Source organism: Carex rostrata, chromosome 1 (assembly GCF_964058835.1).
Source record: "Carex rostrata chromosome 1, lpCarRost1.2, whole genome shotgun sequence".
In the NCBI taxonomy this organism is placed as follows: Eukaryota; Viridiplantae; Streptophyta; class Magnoliopsida; order Poales; family Cyperaceae; genus Carex; species Carex rostrata.
This window is the reverse complement of record NC_135918.1, coordinates 4,382,670-4,396,651: the sequence shown is the minus strand read 5'-3', so window position 1 is coordinate 4,396,651 and position 13,982 is coordinate 4,382,670. Positions and strand designations below refer to the sequence as shown.

General features: G+C 31.8%; 1 protein-coding gene across 1 annotated transcript; it reads left to right on the top strand.

Moving 5' to 3' along the window:
* Positions 1–3,519: 3,519 nt before the first annotated feature.
* Positions 3,520–5,085, top strand: LOC144553103 (myb-related protein 308-like). The gene is made up of 3 exons (XM_078301191.1): positions 3,520–3,802; positions 4,224–4,353; positions 4,459–5,085. The coding sequence occupies exons 1-3, from the start codon at positions 3,670–3,672 to the stop codon at positions 4,976–4,978; spliced, it is 783 nt and encodes a 260-aa protein (XP_078157317.1). The 5' UTR covers positions 3,520–3,669; the 3' UTR covers positions 4,979–5,085.
* The last annotated feature ends 8,897 nt before the right edge of the window (positions 5,086–13,982 follow it).

Here is a 13,982-nt window from a genome sequence, read left to right as displayed (position 1 = left end):
ACGGTTTCGATCGGCTATTTGGCCTTCAAAACTAGAGATATGAGCGCGAATTAAAACAACTTTTTTAATTCGCGAAGTAGCGTAGCATTACTCTCTCTCTATATATATATATATATATTGTAAAAGTATACAGAGTACAGATATTGTTGGTCAGATTAAGAAAAAAACATGGTCTACATCTTAAGGGACACTTTGGGTTTCAGTAGTAATTCGCCTTAAATTCTTACCATGATGGCATGATACATTGTCTTTATACATTGATTAATTACTCAATCAGTGCACTCCAAATTTGAAGGAAGAAACTGTTGTATGTTGACATCCCAACTCCCATGAAGCGGCAGCCATGCTATTAATCGCAGCAATTTCAGGCTTTTGCCAATACATTGCATCAATTCTGCACATTAAATTAACTACGAACTAATTTAATTTCAAATATAATTGATTTCTTAATTGACACCGAATTAGTTACTTCTTTATTATCCCCAAAAAATATGCATTATTAGCGTACGTTGGATCCAAATTACTTTCTTTTTTTCTCAATCTATTTTTGCAGACAAATTTTTTAACAGAGTTCCTTTTGATTCTACGGTTTGGGTATTGTATTTGTATGGAATTAAAATTGCTCTGTTTTGCAAATAAATTAAACAGTAAAAATTTAGTGGACGCTTATTTTACACAAATTAAGTTCCATCTTAAATTTTGTTGTTGTAGTACCATGATAAGCTGCTCACAATATTTTATAATTATTATACTTGCTTATGTTAACACATGCACTTTGTCATTTCCCTTGGTCAATAATCAACCCAAGAATAAAATGAAATTGATAAACAAGGCCAACTTGCTCCACATCAAGAGGCAGGGAAACAATGGGAGGTCGGTCACCAAATGTACTGAGATTCCGTCTCTTACTTTCTCCCACAATCAGACACAGAAAAAACCTATCATTAAAAGGTACGTAGGCGGAGTGTGTGTCAGTGTGCGACTGTGCGAGGTGTTAGTTAAATAAATTGTTTAGGAAAAGAAAAAAAAAAGTAACCCTGATTAATTAAGGGCTATTTTTGGCCAAGAAGTATGAAACAATAAAAAGTTGCACTCACATTTCGCTCAAAAAAGTTTGGCATATATATATCTACATGATAAATATGATATGGTAATTACAGAAAACATTAATGTCTATTTAGTATCTATTTTGGACTTCTACGGTCGTTATAATAGTTAATTAAAGGTTAATACTATCTATTTAAATTTGAAAAAAAAAACAGTTAAATGGTTAAGATACCAACTTATTGATCAATAACATTGGAAGCTCGAGAATCAACTTTTAATCTAGTATCAAAGACATCTATCTCTGCGTAAGAGGTCACATGTTTGAAATTCAAATAAAAAATTTCTCTTGTAAATATTAAATAATTGGATGATTTGACCTCTAACTTTTACTCAAGAAAATAATATTGAAACTCAAAATTCATAATTTGAGATGCTATATTAAATAAAAATTGAGTTGTTTCCTAGAAAATTTCTTAACACTTCTCAAACTGAAATAAAAAATATTAGACATCAGAAGTTTGCACAAAAATATAATATATAAGATAAGTTAAAAGACAACCTAATTGATCAATCAGATGGTTGAAAACTTGAAAACTATTTTTAAACGAGTGATTCTGGTGACATTCGAAATAATCTATCTAACTTAATTAATTATTCCAATCGTAGATGGATTTTAAATTATTATTGTTTTACGAATATTTTTGTCTAATAAGTCCAGACTTGGATTCTCATCGGTGCTGCTTTTTATTCGAAATGTTAGCTCTTCATGATTCACCGAGTTAATGTCCGGTTAAAATCGAATGAATCAACTTAAGTTCTGAAGTAAGATAACATAAAATAATAAAAGACAAAAAAATATTTTATTATATGAAGTAAGATACATAAAATAAAAAAAATAAAAAAAATATTTTATATATAATAATTCAACATTAATCCATAATCTCAAAATAAAAATGTGCTCCAGAACACGATTATTAAAGAAAAGAAAAAAAGGAAGGGGAGAACTAAGAAGTGATGAAATCTGAAGTAAAACACGGATTTGTTCACCTATTTGAGAAGAGGAAATCTGAAGTAAAACACGAGGAGAGGTGAAGTGCATTGTACAAAATTAGAGTTAAAATACAGTTTGGATCCTATAAGATAACTTCAACATTTAATTTAAATTCAGATCCAATTCGGTCCGAGATAAAAATACACAAAATCTCTTTAATATCTGTTCCAAAGTAAATCAGGCTTTCCGAATCTAAACTCAAATTTTGGGAAATAAATCAGTTGTTATTCCAAAGAATGAACATGTTATCTCGATTTCAACGGTTCAAATTTTTCTATGCATAAATCTCAAGGAAGAAATTTTTTCGTGCACAAATCTCAATAAAGATCAACGGTTGAGATTGGAATAACAGCAGATTTATTTCGCAAAATTTGAGCTACCTTAATTGAAATGAATTCCAGTCTTAAGGGGAGCAGATTGAGAGAAATTGCAGTATCATGTAAGATGCAAGTAGAGAATACTAATTGTTTTTTATTTATCATGGAAAAGTTGATAGAACACATTGGGAAACGGGACGGAACAAAACAAGGGACACACTCCCATAAAAGTATACCTACCTACCAAATCCAGCTCCCTGGGTTTGTAACCACTCAACTCAATCCCTCCTCAGTCCTCACCAACTCGGTCAACTGGGCCTAAATGCACTGGTCCAATGGACCCCTCTCAAGCTTTCCTCTAAATTCAAAATGTTTCCCACCACCAAATTGTACATCAGGCTTTTTATCAAGAGTGACGAAAATCATTTTTCTTTTTCGTGAAAGATGGAGATCTAAATCTTCTAAATACTAATATTCATAGATAATCTTCATTTATATTTCTAATACACACGAAGAGTGTTATCTTTTGACGCTAGATCAAATATTAATTCTTTGATGAAAATTAAATTGTGATTTATTTTTTAGAGAATAAGTAGGGTTTTATCACTGAGTTTAGATATATATATTATATACATACATTGCAACTTTAATTTCTAGTTTAATTTGAAGCAGTGTTCAAATATTCATTTGAGCATGATTGTGTAATAAAATCCTTTGTATTGAGGCCCTTTTCTAACTGAAGTGTAAGCATTTATCTTTGTTAGGTCTCTGTTAAAATAATTATTTTTTCAAGTCATCTATTTATAGATAAGATCGGATGGCTTATTTAGTATGACTTATTCTAAGCTCAACTTTGACCTTTACATCTTAGTTTTGTTATTTCTAAAAAACACATTCCATTTTTCTCAAACATTAATTTATTACCTCAGTAAAATGCACAAACCAATAATTTAATTAACCATTTTGTCAAATTCTGATGGTCCAATTGATAACCAATCAGTGTACAAGTTGGGCTGTGATAAGAAAGCAACCAACAAAATCTCTTCCCATCCGTTCGTATAAATCCACCCACCTTGCCTTCTCCTTCTTTGCCCTTTGCCTTCCTCCTTGTTTCTCCTTTTGCTCCTTAGATTCCGAACTTTGCATGGAGTAGAAGAACCATACGCACTAGAGATCATTTACCTCCAAACAAAATAAACACAAATTAGGATAATTTGAATCCCCTCAACTTCTTGTAGTCATCTGTATTTCGCCATGGGAAGGTCGCCTTGCTGTGAGAAAGCTCATACAAACAAAGGAGCATGGACAAAAGAAGAGGATCAGCGTCTTATAGCTTATATCAAAGCCCATGGTGAAGGCTGTTGGAGATCTCTTCCTAAATCTGCTGGTACACACTCTCTCTCTATCATTCACACTAATTTAGTTTCTCGTTATGAATACATATCCATGCTGTCACGTTGTGAGAATATGTTCATGCTAAGTTGCTAACGCACTAATTCCTAGTTGGATTTCAGTTTTTAGAGATGCCAGTATTTGGTACTGTTCTGATCGACCCCATGGCATAAAAATGCAAAAGAATAAGTTAGTCACATGAAGAGAGAGAAATGTAATTTTATTAGCTTCTCCGTACGCCCAAAGATGCTTTTATAATGTAGATAATAAAATAAAAGAGTGATATATATCCCATAATAATTTGTAGAACCCACAAGTGACAAGTCTATATATATTGTATATATATTATATATAACATTCATTTTTCCTTACTTTAATTTGCACTCATTTTAAGTGAATTTGGTTATCTTGTGCAGGATTGCTTCGTTGTGGCAAGAGTTGCCGCCTCCGGTGGATAAATTACCTCCGACCGGATCTCAAGCGCGGTAATTTCACCGAAGAAGAAGATGAGCTTATAATACAGCTACATAGTCTTTTAGGGAACAAGTAAGCACCAATTATTGCCCTTTTTTTCATTCTTATTCCGTGTATTCTCATACAAAAGACATTTCTTAAAATGGAACCGTTTCTTATCATTTTTTTTTTAAATAGGTGGTCGTTGATAGCTGGTCGGTTACCGGGACGGACAGATAATGAGATAAAGAACTACTGGAACACACATATCAAGAGGAAGCTCATGAGTCGAGGCATCGATCCACAAACTCACCGGCCGATCAATGCTACAACAGCGTCGCCTTTCAGTGGATCCCAGCAGACCCATCAGACCCATCAGATAGAAGTGTCTGTGTCACCGGCGGTGGGACCCACGGGATCTTCCGAAGGTCCTAGCAGCTTGCACAGTTTAGGAGAAGAGAAACATAACTCTCATGGACTAGACATAGACCTTAACCTCTCTATAAGTTTACCATATCAATCTCCAAAGAGAAGTGTATCTCCTTCAAGGGAATTGGAAGAAGCAAGTGTATCAAGTGGAAATTATATTGGGTATTCTAACAATCTGTGTTTGTGCTACAATCTAGGATTTCAGATCAGTAATGAGGCTTGTAGCTGCCAAAGAACTCAAAATACACAGGTTTTTAGATTTATTGCACCACTGGAAGAGGGGCAATAGCATATATGTTGAGTTTGTTGAAATTTTGTTGAGTAATTACTAAATATGATTTAGCGTTTGGAAATTATATTGGGAGAATATATTTTTGTTTTTTCCCAAGTGGGAAATGCTAGCTGTTGATTGTAGTTAGTTTTTATCTGCATGTTCCATTTTTAGGCTTTATTTTTAAAAGAAATGTCATTGTAAATTAAAAAGGTCTTGATTCAAGTTTTTCAAGTTTCCACAACTAATATTCATAAAAAAAATAGTGATATATCATCAGTTTCATTAGAAACTAATACTTCAAAATGATATTACAATTTGGTGCCAATATTGAATAAACTAGTTACAACAATTAATAATTCTCAAATGTGTTAACTAGCAACCAGCACTAATTAAACAGGATCAATATCGCGCGCATAAGATATAAAAGATACATCAATACAAAATAGTCAGTCATGATCATTTCAAATAAAAAAAAAAATTCTAATTAACTAATATTTAAGATGAATGTAACAAATGCAATTAATATTATCTCCTTTTGTTCTACCTCTACTTGCACATAGTTGCACTGATAAGTTACCACAAAAAGAAAATTAGCATAGGCCTAGAATTTAAAGAAAATAAAATTCCGCTTGGGTAGGCTCCATTATTATGCTAATCTTCTGACACTTGTAACACTTGCACAAAAATGCATTCCAAACAAATTCAGTTACACCTTTATCTTTAAAAGGAATACAACTATCTGTTTGTCACATATATATCCTCAATTGTGTTATAAGTAAATCTAAAATTATTATAATTTGCTAGCCAGTATATGCAAAGATGATCAATAGTTTCATAATTAGGACAAAAAAAAACACATGTAGTTTTATCCATCCATCCTCCTTTAATGAGGTTATTCTTGATCAATATTTTCTTTTTTACCCCAAATTCTGAATACCTAAACTTGTTTTTTTTTTAATAGTACATGTCAGTTCCCAAGGCACTTTTAATAATATTTTTTTCCTGGCAATATATATTATGTACTCTCATGTCACAAAAATGTTGGATGGAATTTTCAAAATAGAAAAGCACATAAAACCGAATTAAGTTAGATAAGTCTAGCTACCACATGCATAAATAAACTTCCCTTTTCAACATTCTAATTTCTTCTCTAATTTAAAAGCGACAAAATTAATTATGTTCAGAGTTTCTACCATCTTACTATTGGTTTAAAAAATAAATACAAGTGTCATTTCGACAAGATTCATGAATAGTCTTTTATGTTGAAATCCAATTGAATTTGTTGTGTGGAACCATTAATTGTACCATGACCAAGTTAAAAAAACAGCTTTTCTAATCTTTTTTTTTTTTTATAATTAAAGGATTCCGTATATCTTCGGTATTTTTCAGAAGCTATTTTTGAGAATTATTGAGAATTGAACATGTGAATTCTCCATAAAGAAATAGAACTCATTATACTGCACTAAACTCTTAGTTCTCCTTGTAAACGAATCGTAATTAAACCCATTGCTAACAGACACCAACTGATAAAGCATGTGATCTACTTTTGTCATCTAATACGTACGTAGTAGACACAGACACATGATACATCATATGAGGATCAGGATATACATCATATTGTACATAATTTTAATCTCTTAAATTAATTAGTTGATAAAGTTGGGTGGAGCCGAATTGGGTAATCAATTTAACCATCAAACTTCAACCAACTGCATGCAATTAATGATCAGGTCCTTTTATATATAAATTACACCTTTTTTTCTTGTTCTTCTGCAATTATACATATATTGCAGTCTCTAGCAAGTAAAAAAAGAATAAAATCTAATTTTGTTATGCGCGAATTAAGAATAGTAAGAGAATAAGGCCAAAAGAAGAGAACCAACTAAAGGTCATGATAAGGGTTGTGTGAATGACAACAAGGTATCCCAGGTCCAGGATGGTGGTTGTTAATTAAAGCCTTAAAGGTCATGGATAAGTTAGGTTCGTTCAAGTACTCTGTGACGAACTATTTACTGCGATATACTGTAGCGAGTGACCGTTATAACGGACAAACCAAACCAAACCTCTTAGTTAAGTAATTAAGTTACCCAACTATTATCTGATTTCATTTGAACATTTTATTTATTATATATTTTTATTAAAGCTACAGTTTATTTTTCGAAAGAAAATACAGTGAAAATTATTTTCTTTGAGTTAGGGACTAAGTTACATTATTTTTCAATGAGGTCACATATCTTGTCAATATTTAATATTAAAACAACAATCACGTCAAAATCATAGATTATAATTATGGGGTCAATAATGTATACATTCTTACATTTTTGTGAGGATCAAATATGAACTATGTATAAAAAATAAATGTATAATACTAGAAAAATATATAATTAACTGGATCTTACATTTTTATAGTACTTGTATGTTACAAATTATAACTTGATATTATTGAGAAAATTAAATAAATATTCTACAAAATACTTACAAAATCCTATAATTTTTTAAAATTTTAATTATAGCTCATAAATGAATTAATCTTCAGTATTCTAGTTGAAACTTTCATTTTTCATCAATCAACCGAATTCCCACCCTTAGTAGATGTGGAGTTATTTATTTTAAAGTAATTATTATGTGAAACAATAACTCGATCCATGTTTAGTAATTCCGGAGGTAATTGCAACATGCCACAGGTACTATCTGGTCATGAACGGCTACTGAAAATCTGCAATCATTATTTCATCCAGTAGAATTAGAAGCGTTTGGCATGTACAGGGGGGAAGTGGGGAACATGTGAGGTGTTTCTTTTGGTAGGTAGAAGGGTGGGTAATAAACAAACAAAAGAGAAGGGAGTATACAGTATACTATGGTGGGGTACTTTAGGCCAACTTTGATGCCAATCTATTGTTTATTTAAAAAATTCACAGAAAGTTACATTAGATTTATATCATATAAGATAATAAGCAAAACTTTATTTTTGCAACTTTTGCATTTGTAACCAAGTTGACTAAGCTTACAAAATTGCAACATAATTGAATAGGCATAAGTAGACTACACAGAGAGACAATATTGGGCCACATAAGAACTACCTAACAGCCATAACCTTCCTTACCTGGAAAAGTGTGGCATTGATGATTAAACTAGTCATTAGCCCACCAACCCCCACCACTCACACACTCACACTCAACACTCACACAGAGAATTATAGATAACACAACTCCCACATGACAAAACCTCCTGGGCCCTGGCCATTGGAGTCTTTAACTAAGAATCCAGTTCTCTTGTAGCACTAGACCACTGATGATGCGTCTGATGCATGTGGGTTGTGGCAGCTCATGTGAAAAAATGCATGACTGCCAAACTTGGTCTGGATTAGTTGGCATGAGATATTTGCTCATCTCCCTACTCTCCAGTTTAGGTGGACGCTTGTGCAGTTGTGCGGAAGCACAACTAAATGGACTTCTCCATTTCAACTAAATGGAGCGTGGAGTTCTTTATCCTGTGCGGATTTTATTTGTAGTAGAATTAAACAACGGTATGAAACAAAGGTATGCAGTCGTCGGATGGACAGGGTACCGTCAAACGATTAATCGGAAATAATCGGTTATAATTAAAAATAATCGGTCAATTAGTCGGAAAATCCATGACGGTTTGATCACCGCCAATGACTAATCGGCCGATTAATCGACCTAAATCGACGTTTATTACAACACTGTTCTAAATGATTGTTCTTCATAGAATTTCAGTATGAACGGGCTTATTGAACTTTTAAAAAATTCATATGTCTTAATTAAAAATATATTTGCACCGATTTAAGGAGAATGATTCTTATAATCTTATCCCAAAAGACAAATTTTAAAGATTTTTCTCAAATGTTTTCTTTAAGTCAGTTTGTTTGTATTTAAGTTTTGCATAAATTTTTTACTTTAACTATGCACTTATTTAAATGATGCGTCGTGAGAATTTCAGGGGAAATGTAAAGACGGTCAAATTCGAAAATTATAAATTGCAACAAGTTGCTTCCAAATATGCTGGTAAATTTCTGAACTATTGATGAAGGTCAAGGTACAAACCAGTATTGTAAAAAACGGCTGTTTAATCGGTCGTTTAATTGTTAACGGTGGCCAAACCGTTACGAATACACTTAATGGATACATGTTTGCGGATGAAAACGATTAATCGGCCGTTTTACCGTTTAATCATCCGTTTATTTTTGTTTATTCCAGTAAATATTTATCTTCACATTTATTTATTTTTCCTGTGATAGTGTGTGATAATAAGTTTTATAAATCATGTTTTGTAGTTTTATTTGTGCTTGGACAAACATCTAATATTTTTTTATATGGGAGATGATAACAGTACCCGCGCTGTACCCACAGGGGGACCACTGAAATTAAATGTGAAAAAATAACTTTTTGTGGGGATTGCAAAAACTCCACAATTCGAATTTTTTCCCTAAAGTATTAATGTTGATACACAGAAGTATTTATACCTAAATGAAGTATTTATAGCTATGAGATGAACAATTATTTATTGTGCAAGTACTGTAGTGCGAAGATAATAGTACCGACAGTACTGTACCTGCGGGGGACTACCGAAAATTAAATGCAAAAAGATAATTTCCTGTCGGGACTGCAAAATATCCACAATTTTAATATTTTTTTCTAAACTATTAATACCCACGTAATTTTTTCTTTCAAATGAGATCCATGATGACGTTACATTCAGACTTGTCGTCGCGCAAGTATTTATACCTCTCCGTACAAGTATTTGTACCTATACTTATAAATATTTTTTACATATGACACTGAAAGTATTAATATCTAAGTGTTGAAAGTATTTATGCTTATACACTGAAATATTTATACGTATAAGGTTAACTATTTTTGTTAGAAGAAGGCTGACGCAGGGATGATTGGAGAACTCAAAAAGGGAATCATAACAAGTTATGCATCGAAGTATTAATGTCATTTTTTAAAGTGTTAATATCTTATTTTCTTAGTATTTTATAACTACGAAGGTATAAATATCTAAGTATTTTTTACATATGACACTGAAAGAATTAATATCTAAGTACTGAAAGTATTTATATCTATGCACTGAAAGTATTTATATCTATGCACTGAAGTATTTATTCCTATGAAATCAACTAGTTTTGTTAGAGAAAGATTGATGCGGGAACAAGTGCGGGGACTGTGAAAATGAAACTATATAATTTGTGGGGACCATAAAGAAACAGTGCTGCTGGAATTTTAGAATAACAATTAGTTAAGACTATATAATATATTTTTAGAATAATAATTAGTGGGGACCATAATATATTATTCCTCTAAGTGCGGTACTGTAGCACAGGTACTGAAATAATTATATTTTTTATATATGTTTTTTCTTTTAATTCTTCTGTTATTTATATACAATATATTTTTCTTACTTACTGATGTAATTTTTCAATTAGTACGACATATTCATTTGTGAAATTAAGTTGTTATCATAAACTAAATTTAGTGATTTTATGTTGAAATGTTTCATTTCTTTCAAATAATATGTTATCAGTATTTAAAAATGCTTAATTCTTCAATTTATCTTTTCATTAAATAAATGTGTTACTTACACATGAAAATTCTTATGCGTTAAGAAAATATAAACGTAATGTCATGTTATAATAATGGAACTAAGTTAAATTAAGTTTATCTGATAAGTTTAATGAGTTAAATAAATTATTTTTTAATAAACTATGATATATATACATAAGTTTAATAAAAATATTAAATTATTCGTATAATTCTGATTAATCGCTTGATAATATTCTGTTCATCTGATAACTGCATACCATTATTTACAACAGTGATGCAAACAATACCCGGTGCTATATAAAGACAAAAGTCCAACATTCTCACGGATTCCTTTTCCAAGGTATGTGTTTATCCACTTAATTTATTACCATTCGGCCGTTCCACGCCAAACACACCTATTAGTTTATCATTAGGCATATACAGACCACAGAAGCGGTAATATTAAGTCTATGTGTGGCGGTCCGGTATACATAGGTCCAGTCAATTCGATCTGTATTAAGGTTCGTGCGAAAATTTTGAGATATGTACGGATCAAATGCATATAAATATTAATGCGGATCTGATGTTCATTAGATTGCCTCTCACTTTCATTACTTGAAGGTACCTTGCCTTAAAGGTTGAATTCAATCCGTTTATTATGCATTGGCACGTATTTTAAAAGAATCTTATGCATTACAAATTTAGACTGGATTAATCTGAATTCTGATCAAATGGTCCGGATTTAAACTCAAACGGTGAAAAATGCATAGAATTAACACAAAGGATCCGAACTCGATCGTAATTATCTTCGCTAAACCTTCTACTTTGTTTAGCATTAGCAAACTACCTTTGGGGTGTGTGTGTGTGTGTGTGTGTGGGGGGGGGGGGGGGGGGGGGGGGGGGGACTCCATGGCGTGGTGAAAAAAATGGAAGGGCATATGTGTGGGGTCCATGCCCAATCTGAAATACAGGTCTCCACCAACTTGGGCTTGGGCCAGGTGATGCTATCAGTGGAGGAGAAAAGAAGAAAAAATAAAATAAAAAAATGATAATCAGAACAAAAAAAAAGAAGTTTTGCATTGGGCGGTGGTAGTTGGCGGTTGGTAGCCCAATGATCTCACCCCATGACAACTACCTGCCTCTTTAGGGAAATAAAGGCCTTCTATAAATGTCCTCTCAATCACATTCACATAGCATAACCTTAATGTTATGCCACTCCAATTTGTACCTCTCCTATCAACAAGACCTTTATGTTAGTTCGCCATCTGTACTTTGTATAAAAAAATCATCTAGAAGATAATTAAAAAGGCAGAGCTCCAAAACCACTCTTCCCAAAAAAATATACACAATATAGGAACACAGACATAGAAAACAAAACTTTTTTTTTTTCTTTTTTTATATATGAACACAAATACACAATATGATTATATTACTTTAAATTTTTCTTACATATTTCAAAAATATATATATTTTTTTAAGAGAAAAGGTTCTTGTCCACTCACATTTGTTCACCATTTGTCCACAACCCCTTATCCAACTCCCGTTAACTGTCTTCCGGTCCCACTTCGTAACCGTCTCTCGTCTTCGTATTTAAAAAGGTCGGCGGGCGAGCGTATCCTTCCTTTTTTGAATTTCAATATTTCCAAAACCGATCAGATTAGCTCCGCATTTGGCGATTTCTTTCTTCTTTTTTTGCGACGCAATATTCAACCGTGAATTTCATTCAAACCATTGACGAGTTCTCATTCCTAGTTCGAAACTAATTTCAGGTGTGATTCTCATCCCTATTTCTCCGCGAGTTCAGTCAAGCAGGTCGTGATTTGATCGGTACGGACTTTTATTAATATGTGCTTTTTAAATAGCATAACCTTAATGTTATGCCACTCCAATTTGTACCTCTCCTATCAACAAGACCTTTATGTTAGTTCGCCATCTGTACTTTGTATAAAAAAATCATCTAGAAGATAATTAAAAAGGCAGAGCTCCAAAACCACTCTTCCCAAAAAAATATACACAATATAGGAACACAGACATAGAAAACAAAACTTTTTTTTTTCTTTTTTTATATATGAACACAAATACACAATATGGTTATATTACTTTAAATTTTTCTTACATATTTCAAAAATATATATATTTTTTTAAATAAGGAAAGGAAGTAGGAATACACGAGCTCTCCAATTAAGATAAATAAAGAGAGAAAAACTTGTGAGACTATTGACAGCGGATGTGCCGTGACATAGTTAAGAAACTTGCAAATCTATTCATATTTTTAGATGAGAAAAGCAAAGTCGGATGTCTGACAATAAGTGTGACATAACATACTTAAAAAACTTACATATGTAATCAATATTACAAAAATTGTCATTTTCAACTTCACCTCTCTTTTTAGAAGTTTTTGGCAACATTAATTACGTGACTGGTTCAACGGTGCTCTATATGAAAAAGTTACATCTAATATAGGGGACCATTGTGTATAACAGGAAAGTTGCAGCTCTTATTTGAAATTAATTAATGTAAAAGGGACTATTTCCGTGAAATGTCTTGTTTTACCCTGTCAATAATTTTACCAATTTTTCTCACAATATTAAATCATTGTTGAGTATTAAGGTTTTATATGGAACATACATATCAACCATTATTAATTGCATGCTTGACTCATCAACTTTCAGAAAGCATTGTTTATGGAGAATATGAATGATAAAAGTTGAGAAAACAAAAGGTGTGGGCCTGGTGCTTCTAGAAGCCAGTAGAAGGCCGAAAACCTACTTTCAAGGGTCAACTAAGACTGATGTCTACTAGTTTTATTTGCTTTGTTAATTAGGCTAATTGAAATAAGCTAATCTTTCTTCTAATTGAAATAAGCTAATCTTTCTTCAAAAGTCATCGTAGTTGTACCCAATACACTAACTGATCACTGAATATTCATTTTTGTCCAGACAAAAACATATATGTATATTTAATTGCTCTTTCACCATGTTTGGTTGTGGCCTAAATGGTGGAATAAAAAGTTTAGGCCTCGTTATACTACCAAACGTGCCTTAATTGAGCCGGACTAAGATGACATAAGCCAATTTTTAGGCCGGCCTAAATTAAATCACCTCACATGGTGGTTTAATTTTTATTCCACCTCGTGGCCTAACTTGAATGATCATAATAATGTTTTATTTGTATATAATTAGTATATTATTATTAATAATTATTATTAGTATATAATTATATAATTAATATCTTATATTGTTAATATATTAAATAATTATTATTATATAATTAATATTAATAAAGAATTATATAATTATGTTATATTGTTAATATATTAAATAATTATTATATCATACTGTAATATATTATAGTTATTATTAATATATTAATATTGTGTAATTAGTATCTTAATATAACTATATAATTAGAGGAGGGATCAAGTTACAACAAGTTACAACAAGCATATTTTTACATTTTTAAAGTCCAAATTGTCG

What these genes read in the sequence shown, in the direction of transcription:
- LOC144553103 (XM_078301191.1), top strand. Translation starts at nt 3,670, where the DNA reads ATGGGAAGGTCGCCTTGCTGTGAGAAAGCTCATACAAACAAAGGAGCA. An exon ending in ATCTCTTCCTAAATCTGCTG is followed by an intron (nt 3,803 to 4,223) that starts GTACACACTCTC and finishes TATCTTGTGCAG; the next exon opens with GATTGCTTCGTTGTGGCAAG. An exon ending in CATAGTCTTTTAGGGAACAA is followed by an intron (nt 4,354 to 4,458) that starts GTAAGCACCAAT and finishes TTTTTTAAATAG; the next exon opens with GTGGTCGTTGATAGCTGGTC.